General features: G+C 43.7%; 1 protein-coding gene across 3 annotated transcripts; it reads left to right on the top strand.

Annotated features, from left to right (window-relative positions):
- Positions 1-24087, top strand: fscn1a (fascin actin-bundling protein 1a). Of its 3 annotated transcripts, none has more exons than XM_015047454.1 (6): positions 1-26; positions 7388-8254; positions 19925-20081; positions 21771-21892; positions 23502-23669; positions 23760-24087. In XM_015047454.1, exons 2-6 carry the CDS (start codon positions 7414-7416, stop codon positions 23966-23968), a joined length of 1497 nt encoding a protein of 498 aa, XP_014902940.1. In that variant the 5' UTR covers positions 1-26; positions 7388-7413; the 3' UTR covers positions 23969-24087. The 3 variants fall into 3 exon arrangements, with proteins under 3 accessions (XP_014902940.1, XP_014902941.1, XP_014902939.1); XM_015047455.1 differs by lacking the exon at positions 1-26 and adding an exon at positions 381-407 and having other exon boundaries at positions 7397-8254; XM_015047453.1 differs by lacking the exon at positions 1-26 and having other exon boundaries at positions 7168-8254.
- The last annotated feature ends 488 nt before the right edge of the window (positions 24088-24575 follow it).

Raw genomic sequence — 24575 nt, forward strand, 5'->3', positions numbered from 1 at the left:
ACACACACACACACACACACACACACATTATGCAAACTGAATCCTAACCGTTTCATAAAGTGTTCAACAGAGGGAGAAGCGAAGAGGCTGACCTGGGCTTGATTGCTTGTAGCTGTCGCCATGGCAATGAAGGCGATGTGAGAGCTGAGGCCTCCCCACCTCCACCATGACACACACACACACACACACACATGCACACACACACACACGCATATATGCACATTCTGACCTCCTGACCTGACCGCTGTGTGCCGAGTGGAGGTGAAGCAGAGGAGGAGGGGAGTGTGTGGCGATCCCCTGTGGCTCCAGCTTCCAGCTCTTTGTTGGCGGAAAGAGGAGGCCCTTGGTAGGGCTGCAGCTGTGTGCTCACCCCCACCAGCAAACACACACACACACACACACACACCCACACACGCACATTCCACTGTAATGAAGGACGCACATATGTCCTAGTACCTATTTTCATGGTGGAGACCCGGATGTGGTTTCCTGGGATTAAATGGACACACAACCTACAGAAATACTAATAAACTCAATCTTCTGTTCCAATATTTAAATTATAACAACTTTTCAAAGGACTCTAAAGAAAATAAAAACTCTGGATAATATAGATGGCTTGATTTGGGATCCTACAAACCATAAACTTGCAAAGTATTTAATTTAAAAACACTTTTATTCAAAGATCTTTGTAACTTTATTCCAGATTTATTGTAAGGTACATAAACTCTTTCTCATCATAGCACCTAATAAAGACTAGAACATGTGCCTCACTATTCACAAGCTAATAACAACCTATTACATTCAAGCTGCTTGTTATCCATCTAGTAACCCTGAAGTACACAAGAACTAAATGTTAGGTAACCATTAGCAAACGTGAAACTAATCATGAAGTACCTGCTTGTTACCCATTACCTTACTGATGAACTTATGGACATTTTCAGTGCCAAATAATTGTAGGACGCTTAGCAAAAATGATTAGTTCAACGTTTCATTGAGAGCATTTTTGTTATAAGTTAATGCTAACAAGAAAATTCTGAGCAGCAGCTCCAAATCCCCAACCAACCCCAACATCTTGAGCCGAAAAAGGCTTGATGCCCACCTCTGTCCTTGGAGGAAGAACTTTAGAGTCCTCTGGACTGGATAACGTGCTGCACCAGGTCGTACCCCAAATGGAGGAGTTTAAGTACCAAATGACTGACGATGCGTCTGCAGTGATGTGACAATAGTAGCTAATGTCTACTAATAGTTAGTTCATGTTCAGTTTGTGGTTACCAACACTTTATTGATTCATGACCAATGAATTGTTAGTTCATGATTCATCTTTAGTAGATTAAGTCACAGTTTCTGCTACCACTTTGTTTATTGTTAACTAATGTCTATTAGTAGTTAGACATTAGCTAACCATCAGTAGATCATAATCAGTTCAGTTTGTGGTTCTTCTTTGTTACTTTTTTGCTCCTAACAGTTGGTTCACGATTAGTTAAGTGAATCATTTGTTTCTACTAGGTAATTTTGAACTAGCAGTTTTTGAATATTTCCTTATTATCTAATGGTTTCTAACAGTTCATGATTTGATCATCGTTAGCTTTTTATTAGCAAAACACATTTGTGTCACCATGAAGCTTCAATCTTTGTTGAGATTCCGGTTTTAGACTCAAATTTGATGCGTCATATCAGGTTGTATGATTCCCTGCATTTTTAGCAAAGTAGGACAGACTGTGAAGTGATGGTTGACATCAATTTCACAGAAATGCTAACTTTACCTCCCACACTGCGGGCTGAATCCATTTCGCTGGTCACAGACAGATGTAGGTCAGTGGCTGCAGAGCTGACTCAGACCTCCATCAATCTCCGGTGTTTAGGCCCCTTAGGCTGCCCTCTACCTGCCTGAATAGATCTAAAATCAGACCTGCCTACATGGATACACTCTAAAAGGTCATGTGTGACTTTAAGTGGTTTGAAAAGTTACTATGGTAACTTGGAAAACAAAATGAATGAATATTTGTGAGTAAATGTAAAAACAAAAGTAAGTTATAACTAAGTTAGTGTAATTTGTCAGATTAATATTACCAAATTAATTATCCAAATTAATATTAGATTTTTTACAATTTAATTATACAATCACATTGGTTTCCTAAACTAGTTGAGTTAACCAAACCTAAAATTGCATGTTGGGTTTATTTAAAGGGGCAGTATTATGTAAAGTTGGCTTTTCTGATGTTACAATGTTATTCCCTTTAACTGGAGTGTTGAATTGATTCTTTCATGCATGTTTGACAAATCTTTTAACCTCCTGTAGCAACCATCCAGCTGTGCAAAACGCCTGGGTGGACCTAGCCCCGCCTTCGAGGCAAAGCTCCTCCTTGGAGCTGCAGTTTTTAAGTTTCCGCCTCACACAGCAGCCCTCCTCTCAGCTCCTTCAGACTAGCCAGCAGCAATTAGCAAACACCCAGGAAGTGTGCATCAGTTGATCTCATTATAGGAGCTACTTATCAGTGAAACGATGATAATAATGTTGTTAAAGGGTTAATAGAGGAGCCATGTTGTGATGACTTCTTGAAGGAAGAGTGTTAGAAAGAGCAGGAGTTTTTAAAGAGGCAGAGACACAATTTCAAGGAAAAGTCACATTTATTTTAAGTCGCATTCGATATCTGCTTAAAGCATTTTCATAGCAACTTAAGGTAACATAGTTACTTGATTGTGCTATAAAATGGCACTATGTGCATAGAAAATACATAACACTGCCCCTTTAATAACAGGCAATGTTTGTAACTTACAAAACTGAGTGGTTTGAATTGTTGACAAATTTTTTTTTCAAGTTGAGTCAATAAAAAGAGAGAGCATTTTTTAGAGTGCACACTCATCATCATTCTGCAGGCAGGGGTCATAGGAGACAGACTGAATATAGGTCAGATGAGGAACAAAATCCCCCCTGGCACCAGCCATCTCTCTCTCTCTCTCTCTCTCCCTCTCTCTCTCTCTCACACTCATTCCCTCTTTTTCTCTCGTTTGGATATTTTCCTTCCATTCCCAGCGTTTCGCCGCTTGGAAGGGAAATTGGGGATCTATGACTCCTCAACAGCTGCAGCGAACCGGACTGCATGGAAACCTCCCCCAGACTCTCAGCTTCAGCTCACAGCTCTGCCAAACATCTCTGCTGCTGATTGGTCAGCGCTCTGATGCCCCTGCTGCATTGCTGCAGTGACGGCCTGCCTCAGAGGCAGCAAGTGTGTCAGTGTGTCAGCGCTCACCGCCAGGCAGTCGGCGAAAGTACTCGAGGCCGGTCTCCATAGCAACATGCCTTGTGAACAAAAAGATAGCGACCCCCCTCTTTCTCTTTTTCTCGGTTCCCTCCTCTTTTCCCTGAACCAGCTGTGGGTGTCTCCTGTGGCCATTGTGTGTGTGTGTGTGTGTGTGTGTGTGTGTGTGTGTTTGTGTGAGGCATGTTGCCGTCATAAATCAGTACATATCTCATCACACCAGACAAAATATGTGAGATGCTCAGTCAGAGAGTTGTATGTGGGTAACTGGGTCTGATTTTTATTTATTTATTTCTCCAACAACGGAGGAGAGATACCCAGAAAACGCTAAGGTGTGGCCCCAGCACAGGCACACAAACACACACACACACATGCACACACACGTATGCACCACAGTACCACTGCTCTTTGAATATTTCTGCTCCTGTCTCTGATTTGCTTACATGTCACCCTGGCGATTCAAATCCTTGGGTTCAGTTAGCTGTAAAGTTGCGTGTCATCCAATGCAAAGAAGCTGAGTCATGTTTTCCATCCACTCACGTCTTATGGTCAGGGCAGTCAGTCATCCCCCTCCCGCTGTGAGACTCTTTCATTTACCTCCTCCAAAAAGATGCTTTGATTTTTTTGATTTCAGAGCCACAAAGCAAACACACACTCATTTGAGATGATGGTTAAACTTGAGCAAATGTAAAGAGCCTTTCTTGTAGCAGGATTTAAGAGACCAAGGCGGATGAATCCTGAGTTAACTGCTCAGATGTTGAGGTAATCTGACAGATTATAAATTGTTTGTCCTGGGAAACCAAAATATTGCACACAAAACTGATCCTGAAGTCATCATTTGCAGCACGTCCTTTGGTCATTTCATGGGTCATGTTTCTGTTAAAGTTAAACTCAAGTGTTCACTGTAAAAACACAAAATATTACCGAATATTTTTGATCTAGTTTCTGTTGAAAATATCTTAATACACTTGGAATAAAATAATTTACAAGAAACTTTTTTTTTTTTTACCAAGATAAGCGCTTGTTTTAAAGTAAATAATTGTTTAATATTGATCTTTTTTTTATTACATTTTTTTTAAAGATTATTTCACTCATAACACCAGAAATATGTCTTAGAAGTTGCGAAAGACTTGAGACTGGGGATGAAGATTCACTTTGCAGGAGAACAATTGCCCTACGAATGCAACTAAGCTTACAAGGAAATTGCTTAAATCAAATTATACGTGTTAAAATGGCCTAGTCAAAGCCCGGACTTTGATCAGCAAATCCAAACATTGGATTCTGAGGCAAATGTTGAAGATTCCCGACTATACAGATGATCTGCTTTCAGTATGAGCACGACTGAATTGTTTGAAGTGTTATTATATCACAGCATAGCAGCTCCGGCGGATCTGTTGCTAGGCGACCGAAGAAAATAAAAGAAAAAAAGAAAATCCCGAGATGTGGACCCTAAATATCTCTCTCTCTCTCTCTCTCTCTCTCTCTCTTCTTCGAGCTTTTAAATCTTTACAAACCGGTTTTTAGGATCCATGTTTCCCAATAACACATCCGAGCAAATCAGGTGATTTTATTAGCGCGGCGCTGCGGGGAGGTGAAAATGCTCCCAGATTTAATTTGTCTGAAGACGTTTTCTTGTGAGGATCGGATTTATCCAGACTGCGGGGGAACCAGAGACAGGAAGAAGGTCGCGTTTCTTTCTGTTTTGCAAACCCTGCAGCACCCAGAGGGAAATAGGAGACATATCAGCTTTTTTTTCATTTTTACTCAAACAGAGCAGATAGTCGTTTAAAAAAAAAACACTCAGTAATCGTCTTCTATATAAAGTAATGCTGCCAACCAGTGCTGCTTGTTGGACATAAACCGATATGTGTTTGAACTTTGCTCGGCCTGAAACAAATCTCCCATCATTTGCATCGCGATAGTTCAACCCGGGCCATGTTTCTCCCATGTTATGCCTCACTTCGCCAAGACAACGGCCGCAAAAAGGCCGCGAAGCATTTCTGTCTCTGCAGAGAGCGTGCCGCTGATGCTGACATGCGCCCCTGCACTTTGTGCGCCTCGGTATTTGTGTGTGTGTTTGTGTGTGTGTGTGTTTTTGAGAGCGATGTTCATGCGGCCTGATCTGTTTGGCCTCTTTGTTTACGGAGCCGGGCCCTTCCTGCCCTCTGATGTGCGCGCTCGGGGCCATGAATGGCGCTTTGTCCGGGGACACACACCCACCCGGTCCTCATGATTTGAATGCTGAGTCCGTCGGATTCAGGAGAAACTGATATAATTTCAGCGTCCAGTGAGAAACCGACTCCCTTCATGTGACTTCATCCAGACTGAAGAGTTTTTTTCTTTCATTTTAATTCCTGTTAAGTTTTTCCTCTCTCTCTTTTTTTTTTAAACTTTAACTTGTGTATTAATTCTGTAAAAGTTTTAACCAGGGCCAGCCCAAGGTATAAGCAAACTAAGCTACTCTTTAGTAGAACGCTTTGGATACGTAAATGTTAAAATTTTTTGCTTTTTTTGTGTGTTTGCCAAAATAACTTGAAGCTATTTCAAATTTATATTATGTTAGAATCATAGAAAAATATGTTGACAGTCTCATAATTACTGTGGTGTGCCACGAGGTTTCAGTCGGTGCCCGCAGTATAAACCTCAACTGCACCTGAACGATACACAATGCAGGACAATGCAAAAACTACGCAAGACACCAGGCGACAGGCATCCAAAAATATGCAAATAAATAAAAAAATGCATCCCAACAATGCATATATCAATGTATATTTTAACAAAATAAACAGGCAACATTGCACATAACTGAACACCAGCAACTTAGCTAAACTTTTCTGTGTTCCCCAGTTAGGCTCAACATCAATCCAAACTGCTCAAACAGCATGTGAGCAATTACAGGAAAATATATTCAGTGATTGTTACCATAATGATGCTAGCAACCGGAATTTATTGTCACTATTAAATCATTTCTCCTACTTGTGTTTGTGTTGGAGTCAACTTAGACCATAGCCACACTCCACACATTTGAAATCTACTCTACTCTACTCCTTTTTCTAACACACTTTTTCCTTCCACTCAACTTTCTTTCAGCACCCTGAATAACCAGTTTTTGTTTGTTTATATATATATATATATATATATATATATATATATATATATATATGTATATATATATATAGAGCGCAGTGGCCTTTTGTGGAATGTAATAGATCAATTTAAAATCAGCTTCACTTTTTGAGCTGAATTACTAAATAAATTTAAAAATTTCACAGATATTTTAATTTGTTCAGATGTTATGATGTGTGTTAGATTTCAATATCCTGTGAGTCTGAAAATTTTCTGGCAGGGAGACAAATTTAAACGTTCTTCACACAGAAAAAAAAAGTAAACTATTTGTCTTTGCTTTACAGTCCTCCCAGGGTTGCAGCTATCCCTGTGGCATATTTGGACAATACTTTTTCCTTCCACTCAACTTTCCAAAAATATTCTCAAACGCGACACTCTGTGAGCAGCCTGCTTCTCTTGTCACCTCTTTTGTTTTATGTTTCCGTGACTTTAAATTTTCTGAAGACATGTGCGCGATTAATCTTTATATGAATTTTATTTATTTATTTTTTACAATTAAATGGCTGAATTACAGTTTTCAATGATATTCCAGTTCATTGCCACGGTGTTAAGTTGGTTAAAGGTCACAACTGGATGTGGAGAGAAACCCAGGTCAGAACCTTGGACCGGTTCTGACATCGAGGTCATCACCAGAGGAATGAATCCTCAGCCTCCAGCTCTCCTGCGTCCAGATTTATTTTTTTTGTGTGTGTGTGTGTGAGTGTATGTTTTGGGGTGGGCGTGGTTTGTGGCGAGGTTCGGCTGGGGGTGAGCTACGTCACTGATGGTTATAAAGGCTGCAGCTGTGGCGACGGGCTCGCGCTGCTGAGACAAGCGGAGCACAGAGGACCGGCAGGCGCGCGCTCACACTCACGCTCTCCCCCAAACAAAGAAGCAGCACGCGAGGCGGCGGAGCATCCCACCCTTTCGGCCCACTTGCAGAAGCGTTCCCCCCCGAACCCCCCCACCCCGCTCATCCCTCCAAGGCAAGAACCGGTCCGAACCGAAGGCTCCCCCCCCACACACACACACCCACCCGGCCCCGACCATGACGACCAACGGCTCCGCTAACGGAACCAGCGACATGCTGCAGATCCAGTTCGGCCTCATCAACTGCGGGAACAAATACCTCACCGCAGAGACGTTCGGCTTCAAAATTAACGCGTCGGCCACCAGCATGAAGAAGAAGCAGATCTGGACCCTGGAGCAGAGCGGGGACGACTCCAGCGCCAACGTGTTCTTCCTCAAGTCGCATCTGGGCCGGTACATCGCCGCGGACAAGGACGGCAACGTCACCGGAGACAGCGAGGCCGCCGGTCCGGAGTGCCGCTTCGTCATCACCGCCCACGACGACGGCCGCTGGTCCCTGCAGTCCGAGCAGTACGGCCGGTACCTGGGCGGCACCGAGGACCGGATCATCTGCTTCGCGCAGACCGTGTCCGTGGCGGAGAAATGGAGCGTGCACATCGCCATGCACCCGCAGGTGAACATCTTCAGCGTGACGCGCAAGCGCTACGCGCACCTGAGCGACAAGGTGGACGAGATCGCCATCGACCGGGACGTGCCGTGGGGGGTGGACTCCATGATCACGCTGGTGTTCCGCGAGCAGCGGTACCACCTGCAGACCTCCGACAACCGCTTCCTGAGGAACGACGGAGCGCTGGTGGCCACCACGGACAAGACCACGGGCTACACGCTGGAGTTCCGCTCCGGGAAGGTGGCCTTCAGGGACTGCAGCGGCAAGTACCTGGCGCCCTCCGGGCCGTCCGGCACCATGAAGTCCGGCAAGAGCGCGCGGGTGGGCAAGGATGAGCTGTTCGTGCTGGAGCAGAGCCACCCGCAGGTCGTGCTCACCGCCGGGAACGAGAGGAACGTCTCCACCAGGCAAGGTGGGTGTGGTGGTCCATGCAGGCCCAGACCAGGTCTCCCGGATTGGTGTGTGAGTGAGGGCGTGAGTGTGTTGGCAGAGGAAGTGTTAACGTGATGGAATGTGAGCCTGCATCCCCATCCCAACCCCCCCACTCCCAACTCCCACTCACTCCCATCCTTTACTGCACATCCTAAATGAGCCTTACAGGACACGGTCCAGTCACACACACACATGCACACACAACAGTGGCCCGTGTGTTTTTACACCCCAAACAATGGCCTGCTTGGCCTGAACCCGACCTCTCATATGAGTCTTGATGTGGCAACAAGCACAACAGATACCAATTGTATTATTTATTGGTTAAAACCCTTAAAATGTGTTTGAAATGATCTGATCTGGTTCCACTTAAACCAGATCCACAATGATGGACAAACAAACTGGCATCATGTTGCTGTTGTTGTTGCCAGTTGTGGTTCTGACTTTCTTTTGTTCCTATAAGAACGTTAGAACATTACAGATTAAATGTGCTGGAGCCACCTTTGATAAAATTCAGTCGTAAATCCAAAGGTAAATGTAGGTGATCTGCAACAGGATTCTGCTGCTCCCTTAACCTTTCTGTCGTTTTAAGCTGCTGGGTGATGAAATGGTGGGAGTTCCCAGTTTTCAGGATCCTGCTTGTTCAGCATTTGGGCAGCCAGTCATCAAAAGTTTGGTGCATCTCTACTTTTATCCCTAGGTTAATGAGCTGATCTAAGATTAGAACACACAAAGCATCAAAAACCAAAAGCCTCCATGTTGTAGGTTGTGTTTTGGGACCAACAATGATTGGGAATTCTTAGTTTTTATGCATTTGACTGACCAGTGAGAGGAACATTGGCTCATTTTGGTCGTTTGATGGGTTATCTGGTAGTCAACGGCAGAACACGTGTTTTGTATCAACATTGTCAAAGTGGATAGCGGCGCAAGTTCAACAAAATGGTATGTTTAGCAAGAATAAGGGTGAACATCAGGCTTATTAAACACCAACGTTTAAAGTACACAGAGCTGGTGGATTTACTGGAATGAAAATTCTGGGGATTCTCAGATTTGGGGATTCAGATTACAGTTTGATCTGCTGCTCACAGAAAACAATGGACTTGAAACCTGTACCACTCAAGGTTAATGACGGATATTATTAATATCCTTGAATTAGACAACAATTGTCTCAACAGCCCAAAAGGGGCTGATGTTTTTGGATCTGATCCAGTGCAAGAACAACGGTTAACACTTAGGATGTTATGGTCCAAGGAAAATACAGGGAGGGAAAAAAACACGGAAGAACACGTGTGTTTTTTTTAGACTTGCTCAGGTCTAATTTGATGCATCTGGCAGCGCCCACACTCCAGATAACTCTGTCAGATCTCCAGACCTTTAAATACTTTGGTTCTGCCTTGCTTTCAGATCAGATGGGGGTTTTGTGTCTGGGCTGTTTCAGCTGTTTAACTTGGCAGAGATGCAAAATGGTTCCCCCACTTTCTTGCTTCCTCTTTCCTTGCTTTTCCCCGCCGCCCCCCATTTTGACATGCGAACCTCCTTTTTGAACATCTTTTCCATTGTGGCCTCCTCTCCTCCCCCAACTCCTCCCTGCTCCTTCACACCGGATGGTTGTCTCCATTTGGCATTGTCCCAGTCCCCCATGGGGAGTTGATGATGCTGTTTGGAAGCTCTGTGGTTGGATAACCATAACTATTGAGGTGTTTTAAAGCATCTAAATCAGCAAAATATAAAATTAGGGCCATGAAATGTCTCATAAAGGATCAGTGGAACAGAAAGGATACAGAGGAATTGCCTGAAAGCAGTTGCTTGTGACTGAATTGTACTGAGTGACAGGAATGTGTGACTGATCTCCAGATCTCAATATGGCGTTTGGTCAGAGGAGCTCACTGGGAATGCCATGTGGTTTTAGTGGCTTTGCCCTTTTTTTTTTTTTTTTTTTTCTTGAAACCGTGATCTGATGGATCACTTTTAATTTCCTGTTGCCAAGTCTTAATCACCCTGGGGAGTGGCTGTCTTTCTTTCTTCTTTGTTTACTTCTCTGGTATATTTATCAGCTTTTGTTTCCACCGGCAGCTACAGATCTTTCTGACATGGTTTGCTTTCTCGAGCACAAAATGGAGGCTGGCTGTCGGAAGAAAGGGGTTGTACTAAAAGGTTCCCACTCTTAGATCTTCAGGGCTCTGTGGGTATGCGCGGATTCTGTTTCGCAACAAATCTGACTCTGATTGCAGCATGTCACCAAGACCCCATAATCTAAACCTCTCATCCTCTGAAACGGCGTCTCTCTTGGCTACAGAGCTGAACGAGGGCATTGGTTTTCCTTCAGACATCCCATGGTTCTCTGTTCGAAGTGATATTATAGTACAAAACTGTTGTACTCCCACATGGTCTAAACCAATTTGATGGATTGAAATTAGCTGTGTAAGCTCATTGGTTAAGGTGGATTGTTAAAAACAAAGATGGATGCCCTCAGGTGGGAACCTTTGGGGAACACATTTCTTAAAGATATGTTAGGTTTTGTTTTTTTAAGTTTTTTAACAAAAATCTTGTTTGGTACAAGGATTGGTACCACTGCTGCCAATACTTTGTATAAAGATGGTGCTTTTTCTTTTTCCATAATTTTTTACAAAGTTGGAGAATCTATTTAACAATTACTCTTTGATTAGTCTCTCTAGATTTTCAAAGTGTCTAAATCATTTATTTTGATATATTTTGGCTCATTATCTTGAGAAAACACCTTTTGCATTTTTCACACATCCCAGGTCTTCTACCGTACTCAACAATGGGAAGGAGTTGCTTTTCCAGGCATTCCTTCTTTTAATGCCAAACGTACCTAAAGCATTTAACACAGCAAAGTTCAACCCTAGTTGTGTCTGACCAAAGCAAAGGTTCTAGTAGAGCTTATCAAGCTCCATGTCTTTAAATTTATAACGTTGGGACAGAGAAGGGTTGGCATTTGGTAATCATGAAGACTCTGTGACAGGATGAGGCCACTGTTCAGTCTACCTACAGTGTTTTAATGCATGAAGTTTCTATTGGCGTTGGTGTTTTTAGTCTGTTTAGAAAAAAGTCTTTGACTTAAACATATGAATTTTTACTGAGACACTTCGTGGGTTCCTAAGTGCCACTGTTGAAAAGCCATATGAAGAAAAATAAACACATTTATAATCCCCTACCTTATATGGAGGCTGGTTGCCATAGTGACCTTAAACAAAAGGAAAATATGGCCATTAGTGTGTAGTTTGAAGCATGTTGAAGGTATATTCTTAAAACTTTGACTCTCCAACAGCAGCCATTGTAATTACTTTCTTATTGACGTTTGTGCATATTAGGCAAGTTTCTTTCAGCAGCTTTGTAGATGGCTACTGGCTACTTTTCATTTTTTGACTGAAACGCTGAAGTGTTGAGTTCATGAACACATCTGACGATTCCACGTGAATTTGTCAAAGCAAACTTCATTCACACCTTGTTTTTGGCTAATGAAAGGTAGCGCTACATGCAGCTAGCGCTGTCATTTCTGACTCTTTGTGAATTCAAATTTGACATTCCAGGAGACATTTCAAATGTCGTTTTCATTCATTTTATTTTTGGCTTATTAAATATAAAAAGTATACTCTTTGGCTAGGCTAATGTTAGCATGTGGCTATGTTTGCACGGTATGGACAAAAGGATGAATGTAGTCGAATATGATGTGCTTCCTCATTTTTATTTCTGCATGTCTAGTTTTAAAAGTTTTTTGTCTTATGGAGAAAAGACTTATGGTCTTAAAAAATGTCAGCTTTCTATTGGTTGCCTGAAGCCTTCTTCCTTGCGGGTAATTAACAGTCAACCTGTGTAGATTTTTGCTTATTGCAAAAGGGGACCTGAGTTCTTACAGAAACTCTGTACTTTCCCCTCCAACAACTGGACGGCTGGGATGAGGATTAAATGCTGAGTGGAATTAAACTGGCTCCAGATGTTCAGCAAACACACCACAGCTCACAGTCGAACTCTGCAGCGGCTGTTCGCCTGGCAGACCTGAGCCAAGATGGCGGTCGGACTCCGCTGGCTTTCATTAGCGGTGGGAGGTTTTAGACATGAGGCCAGCTCAAGTGGGTCAATCCAAAATCTGTTTCTGTCCAGTCAAGAGTACAGATTTTACTTTCACCAAGCTTTAGACCAGTATAGATGGAAAATCTTCCTAAAATATCCTTCCATTAGTTGGTTTAGTTTTTTTCTACTCCGAAAACTATTACTTAAAGTTGGATTAAAGTGTTTGTCCCATAATTTACAGTAACTAATTTGTTCACAGAATTGTCTTGTGCAACTGAATGGTGAAGTGGTCCATTTTAATTGAGACCATTTTCCCTTCCTTTGGGCTTTTTTACAGAAAGTGATGACCCAGTTTCCCCCATGTTTATTCAAAACCAACATAATAGTTCAGTTATTCTACAGTCATTTCACCTGTAGAATAACTTCCTCACAATATGCAAACTCGATGTGTACTAAGAAATCTCTTTGGATTTTAATCTCCAGATTTATTCTGGGCTTCTGAAACGGAGAAACGTTGCTGTACTACTTTTCAGCCTTCCTGTTTTCTGAAGTTTTGATTTCTCTCGCTTTCTGGCAGCATGTAGTAGATTTGCCATGCCTTTAGAAAATGATTCTTTTTAAAATGGCTTTTTACATCCGTGGTTCATTTGATTTTGAACTTTTCATTGCCAACCGGTGAGTATCTCGGGGTCGATCAAGCTAGTGCTAGCTAGCTTTAGTCACTCCCCAAACATGGCTACATTTTGGTTAAAAAATGTAGCTAATGTGATAATTCTGCTACACACTCAACCCTATTATCACTGTTTTTCAGCCTGAGGCTATAAGTGTAGCCAGAAAGTTCATGTTCATTTCCCAGATGCATTGACTAAAGAGTCACAATGTGTCACTTACAGAAACTTATCATTTTCTTTTTTAATTAGACAAATGTTATGCAGGCGTTACAGCAGTCCCATTGTTTATCGTCCAATTTGAGCTCATGGCTTTCAAAGCCGCCAATAAACAGACTCTATGCTGTTGCCTGCTTCCGGTTCATAACATCCACTTTTCTCATCAACGGTCACAAATTCCCAGAGAGACAGTTTAACGACCCTCATGTGGTCCGAGCCACAATTATCAGTCAGTTAGCCTGGAGCTCAGAGGCTCTTAGAGCGGCTCCGTTCTGCTCCTCACTCCTGGTAGCAGAGCCCTAAATGGATGAAAGCCCATCACTTCCTGCTTCTGGTGCGACCACCGACTGTTCTTTTGTAAATATGGGTTATATTTATTTTGATTATCCATTTTGGTGTGAATGTGTTGCAGTAAAATGCCCTGGGGCATTTGGTCTTTTGGCACCAAGTTTTTGTTTTCCAGCTGCCTCATGTGACCAACCACCAGTTGAACTGTAAAACTGATTTGAAATGGTTTGTAATAAAGAGAAAAGGCCATGGTTCTACCAAATGAAATAAACCCCCCAAAAACTGAAAACAGCTTAAAGATGATCTAGAATGAGAAAATATAGCTTTTCTGTAACTGTAAACCAGCTTATTTATGACAATGGGTGAGATTTTACGACAAGTTGACATCACATTCTCTTGATTATAACTTTGGTGTGAGTAAAACCATAAATTTACAACTAATGTTTACAAGTTATCCAGTTGCTTTTCTGTTTTACAAAAAAAGCTGTATTTTTTTTACCCGTAACTGCTGCAGTAATGCTTTTATAGATGTTACTTACACAGTTTACAGAAAAGGTAAATTGTTGCGTTACTGTAATGGTAACGCATCTTTAAGTACTTGTTACATTTCTGAAACTCCGTATTCACAGAGATTTGGGATACAGTCACCCATGAACAGCTGAGTTTCACAAATATTTGAGACTGCTCCTCCTAAATGGGAAAAAAAAGACTAAAGCTGGCTATTTTTGTAGTTCAAACACCAAACATACCTTGGTGTGCATTAATAAACAGCAGAAACGGTTTTGACTCCACCACAACCACTGTCTTCATGATTTACAGTCTTACTGCAGCCAATCAGTGCCAAGAAATGAAAAGGGCGCACCTGGATTAGCTGGTTTACTAATGCCAGATAGTAGCGTGCTACTTAGCAATTAGCCTATTTTTGCTTTCTAATTTGATTCTACAAAAATAGCAAATAGTTTGGAGTTGGCATCCACATTCACTGTAACTTATTTTTTTATATACAAAATTTGAATAAACAGCAGGAGAACTTGGCCATGGCTTTTGATGGGATTTTTATTGAAGGCATTTTTTAGCTTTTCCGCTCCATTTTATGGAGAAATACAGTTAATTTAACAAGCTAATAGGAGCTAGCTAGCTACTATGGCAGCAGCATATTAATTGCTGTATTAAGTTTGCTAACTGAGGCTTTAAAGTGGCATAGTTAAAAAAAACTACAGCCAAAATGAAAAGCCAAAACATCAAATAACCCTGATATATTTGTTAAAACATAAAGTACCTAAACGCTTTCCTTTGGTTAGACTACTAGCTTTTTTATTTTTCTGGTAATCGCTAAGACTTTAGGAGCCCTTTAAATAAACAGCTCCATGCGGTGTTTGTGCAGGTTAAAGGCTTCAGACCGGAGCTGTTGCGTCTGGCCCCCCCGAGTCAACCCTGACACCCTTTCTGCATCCTTCGCCTCCCGCTGACAGGAAATGAGACATGAGTCGCACATATTCGACCTTGTCTGCCGCTGCGATAATCTCCGCCGGCAGGGTGAAGGGCGATGATTTGTGTCCGCCGGCTGCAGCCAAGCTCTCGTCACGAACGGAGAGAAACTGATATGCTCTCCCTGTAAAGCCGAGCGTTTTAAGCGAGTGGATATGCGATAATGTGTTTATAGAGACTCCGTATGTTTTTGAGTGTTGGATTCTCCGGGTCCGTTTCGGAGCATGCCAAGCCATCTTGGCTGCATCAACCACAGAGGAGTCTCTCCTCCTCCTCCTCCTCCTCCTCCCTGGCTGCTGCTTTATTATAGGTTGGACTTGTGCTGGGCTCCAGTGTGTCAGCCTGCTGAGGGTGTGTCTCCAGTCCAAACTTGAACACACACATCAATTCCTGCAAACGCCCTCGTGGGCGACGCAGTCGCATCCCGGCCGCCATTGTTGTGGGACCTTTCTGAGAGCTCTTGTTGGCTGCCTGGCTCCTCGCTCTGTCTGTCCTGATCAGAATAAAGGCTGCTGATCCGGCTGAATGTTTGTGCTCCAGCTGGTCACCTCCTCGAACAATAGAAGGGAGAGACACACACACGCACACACACAGGCGCACAATGGCCCTTGATGCAATCGCGTGCGTTCGCAGCAGGCCTCTCGTGGAAGCGAGGACAAGGCCAAGATGGAGGGGTTGTTTATGCCTGTACACTCGTGGTTGAGGATCTTTCTAACCCCGCGGTCGCAGCTTTTGGCTAAGGAGGACGTTAAGTGTGTGGCTGATCCTCCCCTCACCCCACGTTTATCCCTGCGAGCTTCACAAACTGATCAGCAGAGCTAATTCTGTTTGGTAGCTTCAGGCTTCCTCTCTGTTTTGTCTCCATCAGGCTCATCTGTCCTCTAAAACGTATTTGTTCTGTCCTTCAGCGGTAACGTTTGCAAACGGCTTCAGTTCAAACACTGAACTGTAACATCCTCCTCTGTATGTTTCCAGTTAAATGAGCTTTTACTGAAAATATCCAGGCAAAATAGGAGATGAGACTTTCAAGGACATTATTCAAATGATGTTTGTTCAGTATTAAAGAATTGTCACGGCATGCAAACGCCCTCGTTTGGCATTTCGTGTTTGATTTCCCTCAAGGTCAATGATAACTTATCAGAATACCAAGCTTTTGCACGTCTGTTGCAAAAGTCCTTCAATCTTTAAGCCTGGCCTCTCAAAAGCTTCTCAGACAGTAGCCAGAAAGTACTGACTGAGCAACAACTAAAGTTTTCTTCAGGCTTCTGGTGCAAATTTTTACTTTCCTCTTCTTGCATAGCTGCAAATTTTTGACTGCGCAAAACGCGTCGCCATTACGGCTTTGAAGAACGACTTCAGTTACTCGAAGGTTTTCTGAATGTTCCTGATTTTGTTTTTGGGTTTCATTAGAGAAAATCAGGGGTCAAACTGAACTCTGGCTGAACGAAGGACTTCGTTTGCAACTGTCAGTGTAACGCGTACAACTAGAGCCGCAGCGAACGAGTAACGGATTGACTAATCGTCAGAATAACCCGATTAAAAAAACACAATGGCACTTTTAGATTTATGAGTTAACTACTTAGTGACTACTTTTAAAAATAAGAAAATAAACACTTTATTGCCCAAGATGCAATAAGACAGCATTCCTTTAGCTTCACCTGGGTCAAATTCACTAAAATACCACATTCTGTAACATTTTTATTTATTTATTTTTTAACGGAAAATGCATTTATATGTATTTATTGTTTGGCCTTAATTACTGCCTGCAATGTTGTTTTCTGCATGTAACCAATTTTTGGAGTCAAACTCCTCCAAAACAATTAATCGATTACTAATGTAGTTCTCAAAAATCGATTTCTCACGTTGAATCGTTTCAGCCCTACATCCGACAAATTCACCGAAAACCTCGACGGCATTAGAAACTAGTAAAACGTTTAAAAGCGGGAGCAACCACCCAGCGACGCTTAATGTCTGAAATGTCTGAGCCGTTCTGAGCTGCAGCTCTTCGTGTCTCTCTCTCTCGACTCGTCCAGCAGATGAACGGCCTCCCGCGCCGTTTCTGCTCCAGTTCGCTGACCGATCGGCGAGGTTTTCACCATCCTCTGGCAGATAAACTCAGATTTTGTCTTCTCGTGCATCGCTCTTCCTCCTCCTCCTCCTCCCCGCCATGTGGTTTCCATTACGATCCGCTCCGTTCTCTTCCCCAGTCGTCTTGTGTTTGCGTTTCGTGTGCAGTCCCAGCGCGTTTCTGCAGAAACTCAATCCAACGTTTTGTGAGGTTTCAGATTTGGGTTTTAAAGAGAGGGGGACGAAAAGGAAAAAGCAGAGGAATGCGTGGAATAACACCTTCCCCGCTTTAATAATTTCACCGACATGAGCAGATGGAGGGCTGATGTTTGGGGGGGAGGGAGGACGTCATGTGTGAGAAGAGACGGGCGGTGAAACCATGACTCCATTTGTCCTTTCTCAAACAGGTCTTTCTTTTCTCGGCACACATTTACACAGCGCCCAGTCACGGCCCATGAGGCCTCTGGCTACACGTCCAGCCACGCCGCGACCTCGGCCTGGACAATGGGCCGCATTGTCCGCGATGAAGTATCTGTGTGTGTTCATCCGGCGGCTCAGTCATATTTGTCCACCACTTTGCTGCTCTTAAAAGCCGGAGCGAGGATGGCGTGATGTTTAATGGCGTCTCTTGTTCTGGGCAGACAGTGGGGCTGATGGTCGAAGCTCCTCGTCGGCTGAGCTAAAGCGTTTGGCCTCGGCGAGGCGGGGAGGGTTTGTATTCTGGACTCTGAGGTATTTCTGGAACAATTCCTCACTTGACGGCTTCGGTTCACAGCTGCCACTTCAGATGGTGACGCAAAGTTAAATGGATTTTTCTGGAAACGACGAACTCAGATATTCTCTCTGAGTGTTTGTGATAAAAGCGACACTAGAGAACTCTTTCTACTAGACATTAATCGGATCGATTATCGTGATAAAAGTGTTAAGAATTTGATTTAATGTTGTCTTGATAAATTCCAGTTAATGAAGTTGAATAAAAAACTCAAAACTGACAGTGAAAATAACTTCTGATACTATTTTCTCCCATCTGTCCCTCCAGAGCATCAATAAATGTCTGTAAATTTGAAAATATGTGAATGTTTTTCAAGAGTTTGTGGCGCTTCGAAGTTGTCCAAAAACGGATGGGATTTTTTTTGTTTTAATGGGTTTTTAAAAAATATTTTTAAACATTAACCAATTCAGATTTTTCTTTTTAGATTACTTGATGGTCCTAACGAGATCTTGTGGCGCAAGATTTGAGTATATTAAATCATTTTCATGAAGTAAAGGGAGATCTGTCCAGTTCAACACGTTGACGTGTTTCAAACGTTCCAGAATCAAGTTGGACTCTTATTTTGAAGTAAGAAACAAAGTAGTTCTTGATGCAAGACTCTTTAATAATGAACATTTTAAGGACTTGAATGAGACGTATGAATATTTAGGATAAATTATAATATTTTGCGTCAGAGTTGGCTCTGGGTGCTGAAGTTGGCGTCTGCCCTGCAGCTTTCTGTTGCCACTAAATGGAGCAACTTTTGGTTTTTTTAGGAAATCTGGACTTTGTTTAAACCTCTGTAGTTATAAATCGAAGAGACGGATCAAATGAAGGCGGTTTGCTCCACATCAAACGGGGAATTAGAACCAGCTTAACTCGGATTGAATTGTTCTGTTTGGATGAACTGATTACTGAAAATGAAGAGAGGAATTATTTTATGTGAATTCAGCGAAACTACAAAAACTACCTGGACTGTGTTAAATGTTACAAAGCCTTGAAAGTGCATCTAGCTGTGTCTGTAATAGATTTGGTTACAATTTGTTTTAATTTAGAATAAAACTAAACTAAAACTTCCTTTTTAACACTTCTGCGCATCAAATCCCCAACCAGAAGTGGCATTTTAATAAAACTTTGTTGCTGCGAAGGAAATGATGCGTTTGATTTCTTCCCAGTCGCCTTGGTGTCACGTTCTCATCGACGCGTCTATTAGAGTTTACTGACGTTTTGTGATGCGTCGTAGTTCCTGATTTGTTACCAGGAAGTAACTTTTTAAAATGGATTTGATCAGTTTCTGGATGAGTTGACGAATACTTTGGGTTATTATAGTTTAGTTTTTCATCTAATTCAGTTCATTTGAATTACTTTTTAGAGAGTGTTTGCTAGTTTCTGTTAGCTATGAGTTTAAATATTGTTTTGTTTTTATTAGTTAAAGTAATTTTGGTGAAATTTTTTTTTTCATACTTTTATTATTTTTAGGTGCAGAATTCAAACAGGTATTGTATTGATTATGTATCCAGTGTATTCAGTTATTATTGAATAACCAGCTGATTCTGGTGTTTTCTTCCAACGTTGGCTGTCACTATTTTGCGCCAGTGCGGTGTTCCGTAATTTGCTGACGTAAAATCTTTCTTCACATCGGATCGATTCATAAACATGAAAACGGAGGGCATCATGTCTACCTCCGTTATGTTTCAGTTTTATAAACCCACAATATAGTTACAGTTTTCTTTCAGTTTCGGCTAAAATGTTTTCTTAATTTCATGTCATTTCATTAGTTTTAGGGAACTGTAATAATCAGAAGCCTTTTTTTTTTTTTTTGGCTGACATGGCGTTAAAGTTGCCCCTCGGTGTGCAGCGGTCGCCTCATTACGGTGCGACCTCTGTCTGCCACTCGCCGTCCGTCCTGACTGCTCATCCTTTGAAGGTCTGACAGATGTGGCCGTGTGTGCAGCTGTGTGAAATCCCTCTAATCTCAGCCGTCTGATGTTGCTCATTTAGTCCCTCTGATCCTGACCACAGGATGTGAGTGTGTGTGTGTGAGTGTGTGTGTCACCGGTCAGCCCAGCTGCCCGCCCACTTCATGATGGATTCGTTAACCAACCCCCCACTTCTGTCTGCTTCTTCTCTGCCCCTCCAGGCATGGACCTGTCTGCCAATCAGGATGAAGAAAGCGACCAGGAGGTGTTCCAGGTGGAGATCTGCCGCGAGAACAGGAAGTGCGCGTTCCGGACCGCCGCTGGGAAGTACTGGACCCTCACCGCCAACGGAGGCCTGCAGTGCACCGCCTCCAGCAAGTAAGGGTCCATCGGCAGAGCCACACCTGTCCCCGTCTGTCGGGACAGGAAATCTGTCCTGTTGGTGTAACAGGAGCTCCGGGTTCCTAAGGGGGGAGGGGAGCTGTGAGTGGGAGGTTAAGAGTGGGTGACCTCTTGTCCTGGCAGTGGCATGAGTGGAAGATGAAGTGTGTGTGTGTGTGTGTCTGTGTGTGTGTGTGTGTGGGGTGGGGAGTGTTTTTCTTTTGTGTGCGGTAGTTCTTTCCGAGCAGGGAGCTGGCTGTTGACCTCTGACCCCCTGCCCCCATCATAAAGTTTTCCAGAAACGAATCCCAGTGAGGCTCCTGACCCAGGATTGGGATTCTTCACCCCGAGTTACGTAAAGTGGACCGGCGTCCCAACGTCAATCAAAAGTTATTGGAACCCGATTCAGCCCAAACGCTACGGCGGGTCTGGTTGCCGAGCAACCTCGGAGGCAGAGTTTGCTCTCAAACAGCAGGAAATTGGATTCCCCCCGTTACAAATTAAACTTTACTTGAAGCTTGGAGACGGGACGGGAGGCAGAGGGGGGGTCACGGCTCCGAGTCCTCTGCAGGAACTTCCCCACATTCCTACAACGAATTCCTGAGATTTGGCTCAACTGAGTCCTCAGACTAGAGGAATCTGATCTCTCACCAGGCCAGATGTGGACAAAACAACACTGCATGCTAGTTTTTTATTTTTATACTTATTTATTTATATTCTCTAAAATGTAGCAACGTTGGATATTTCTTTTGTCTCTGAATGTCTCAAAATTAAAGAGATTTAACTGATCTGATTAGTGTGTGATGGTAGCAAACTCGTGCGTCGTGCTGTAGCAGTGGATTAGCTGCTGTCGTTCAAAGGCAACTTTCATCGACATCAAACTGAAAATTAATGCAGCTCTAGCTTCTCTTGTCATTGTTCTCCCTCTACTTCGCACCGTGCTGGTTTTCCTTCACTCCTCAGAGCAGCGCAGCACACAGTGGCCAGCTTTTACTTGGCTGCTGTTTGTCCAAAATAAGGTCAGTTAAGCAGCACAGAATCCAGGCTGCTTGATGTCCAGAGAGAAGTCTCGGATGCCACGTTGTCCATCTAGCAGAAAGTTCTCGAGCCCTTCGTGGTTCCGTCTGCTGGCGAGCCGCATGGAGATGCTGACTCCATCTTCCCTGGACTCGGTACCAGCACACGCCGCCAATCGTACCAAAACCTGCTTCGATGACTGCGGAGTCGCCGCGCTCGGTTCGGTCAGAAAACTCCTTGAAGGTCGCCGTGGAAGCAGAACATGCCTCCTCCATGCCTGCTACATCGAGTTTCACTTTATTTACCGAATAAACTTCTCAGTGACATTGAGGGAGAAGTAAATGTTGTGTTTTCTAACTGCTCCAACTTGTTTTAATCAACTTTAACAGATTGCTCGGTCCGAGCTTGTAGCCAGTTCAGTCGAGGACAAACGCCTGCTCGATTTAAAGAAACCCTGAACTCGGCTCCTTGTTTTTTGTTCATGTTACAATGTCAACAGTGAGTAATCTTTCTTTTTTCTTTTATCACTCCTGGAATTCATCCTCCACGTTTGCCAAAGAGGAAAAAAAAAAGATGGATGAGACCCGACCGTCGGGGGGCCCCATAAATGACAGCGTGGCGCGACTCGTCCTCTCCTGACGCCGTTTCCTTCTGTCTGTTCCTCCACAGGTCCACTAACTGCTACTTTGACATCGAGTGGCGTGGGAAGCGGCTGACTCTCCGCGCAGCAAACGGGAAGTACGTGGCGGCCAAGAAAAACGGCCAGCTCGCCGCCACCATGGACTCTGCAGGTCGGTGTTGATCTGCTGACGGGAACGAACCGGATAACTGATTCACAGCCCGGCGCTGACATGATGAAGGGTTCAGAGGAAGAGGAGGAGGAGTGATGAAATCATGTCTGGATGCTCCAGTTGTTTTGGCTCTTAAAGGGTTCAGCATTTCTGAGTAAACATTGCTGCTTGCTGCATTTCCAGAGCTCTGGCGTCCCAGTTTTCTGTCTTTAATTATGGATATTGGAAACGGCACTTTGATGCGTCATTTTCTTCCTGTGCACAAAGTACTTCATCTAAAATGTCTGTTTTAGTTTTTGCTTTGCACAGAGAGGTGTGGCCCGCTTGTCAGAGTTCCACTTTAAGGTCAAGATGTGGCCAGAAAAACCACAGAAATGCTAAAAAAATATTTCTCTTTTGTTTTTTTTCCCCCTTGTGTTGAACAAACGGGATGATTTGCGATTATTTTTGCAGATTCATATAATCCATAAATGTAAGCACTGAAATATAATTTCAAGAGGAAAATGAATCCTTTTCTAAAAAGATCTTTATTTTTTTAAGATGTTCTTACTCAAACATGCTTTTCCTTAAGAGTCCAAATAAAGCATTGGGATACAACATTTAATTTTTCAAATTAATGAGCAAGCATTAATTTGAAGTAGAGGCATCACACTTTTGCGTTAAAGCAGAAATTTGGCTACTTCACATGGTCTTTAGCTTCTCATATTGGCGACTAGCATGGCTAGCATTATTAAAAACGGCATCAGTGTATTTCCTGGAGTCTGTGCACCTTTACCTTTACTCTCAGATTTAACTAAAGGTGCCAATGTTTCCAAATCCAGCACAGCTGGAGATCAAGCTCTCAAATACAAAGTCAAGTTTGACGTCTTGCTCTCTCTCGCTCTGTCGCAGCCTGAATAAACTGCAGGCAAAAGTCGACACGAGTTTGAGGATGAGCTCCTTTTCAAACGCTCAATTTGTCTTTGCTTTCAGAAAGTGGTTGAGTTGACATCCACTCAAAAAAGTTTAGTTGTTGGAGCCACGACAGGTTGGCTGACTGAGGAAAAGATCAGATTTTTAAGTTTCTGATGGACTCGGTTACCAATTAGGTTTGAAGAAGCTAAATGTTGGTCTGTGAAATTTTCAGCTGAAAGTTTCCCAATTTCAATGAACTCTGGAAGTTTTTTTTTTTTTTGTAACCTTCAGAAAACCTTCAAACCTTAGACTGGTCAGAATGCACCGAACAAAAAATTTCAGCGTTTTGCTCTCACTAGTTTTCTAAAATTGTAGCTCGTTTCAGGATCTGGTAGGAGGACAGCTGCTCTGCTCCAGCTGCTCCTTCACACTAAAGCAAAACAAAAAACAAAACTCGGCACTTGATTGTCGGGGATTTCAACCGTTCCAACCGCTTTTCCTGCTGCAAGCCATGCAGATCTGAAAAGTCTCAAATTACAGACCTCATGTTCCAGCATTTGTCAATCACACCTTTTTTTTTCCCCCTTCCTCCTGATGTTGGTGGTGAAACAAAACAAAAGGCAGACCTGTTCTTTGTTTAGTCAAGATATCTAGATGTACCAGAACAGTAACTCTGCTGCTGACCGTCTCTGTGCCGCCTGTCCTCCGTCTTCAGGGGAGTCCGAGGAGTTCATCATGAAGCTGATCAACCGTCCCATCATCGTCCTGCGCGGCGAACACGGCTTCATCGGCTGCAGGAAGGTGACCGGCACGCTGGACTCCAACCGCTCCTCCTACGACTACTTCACCCTGGAGTTCAGAGACGGCGCCTACAGCCTGCAGGGTGAGCGCGGCCGTCCGGGGCAAATCCGCAGACCCCATCTCGACGTTTCCCCTTTTAACTCGCCTCCTTCTCCGTCCGTCCGTCCCGCAGATTCCACCGGAAAGTACTGGATGGTGGGGAACGAGCAGGCGGTCGTGAGCAGCAGCGACACTCCCGTCGACTTCCTGTTCGAGTTCTGCGACTACAACAAGCTGGCCGTTCGCCACGCCGGCGACGGGAAGTACCTCCGCGGCGACCACGCCGGCGTGCTGAAGGCCAACGCCGACGACCTGGAAACCGCCACGCTCTGGGAGTACTGAGGGGAACCAGAGCCCCCTGACCCGTCCACCACCTAAACACCTACCTGTCCACCCCCTCATCCCCCCACATATTAAGCCCCGCCCCCTTTTTGACTATATGTTGACAAACTGCACAGAGATCAGCAAGGATAGAAGGAAGGAGCCTCTCCTCTCTCCCTCCCTTTCCTTCCTTCTTCCCTCCGTTCTTTGTTCTTTTTTTTTGTTTTGTTTTTTTTTGTCAGCTCTGCCCTCCGGTGCCAACCCGTATCCATCGCCATAGTTACCACAGGGTGCTGTGCACTTTTCCTGCTTCGATCCGTCTTTGTCCCGCCACTTCTCGCTCCCTCCGCGTTTCTGCCTGTGGCGTCTGAACTGGACCGATGGGTCCGGATTCAGTGTTTGTTTTTATGAGAGCTTGGCGTTCTTGACTGTATTATAACTAGAGTGGATCTGACGATGTAGACGATGTAACTCGACGGGACAAAGCCCCGCCCACCTCCTCTTAGCCCCTCCCCCCCAACGCTCCTTTCATCTCAAGTGTATGATATTTAGATGTAAGCCCGTGTTGCTCTCTAGCTGTCGGAGATATTCACAGAAACCTGGAGCCTCCGGAAGCCGTAGTCGGAGA

The sequence above is a fragment of the Poecilia latipinna genome, unplaced genomic scaffold, assembly GCF_001443285.1.
Source record: "Poecilia latipinna isolate Pla-1442-1.1 unplaced genomic scaffold, P_latipinna-1.0 Scaffold827, whole genome shotgun sequence".
Taxonomy (NCBI): domain Eukaryota; kingdom Metazoa; phylum Chordata; class Actinopteri; order Cyprinodontiformes; family Poeciliidae; genus Poecilia; species Poecilia latipinna.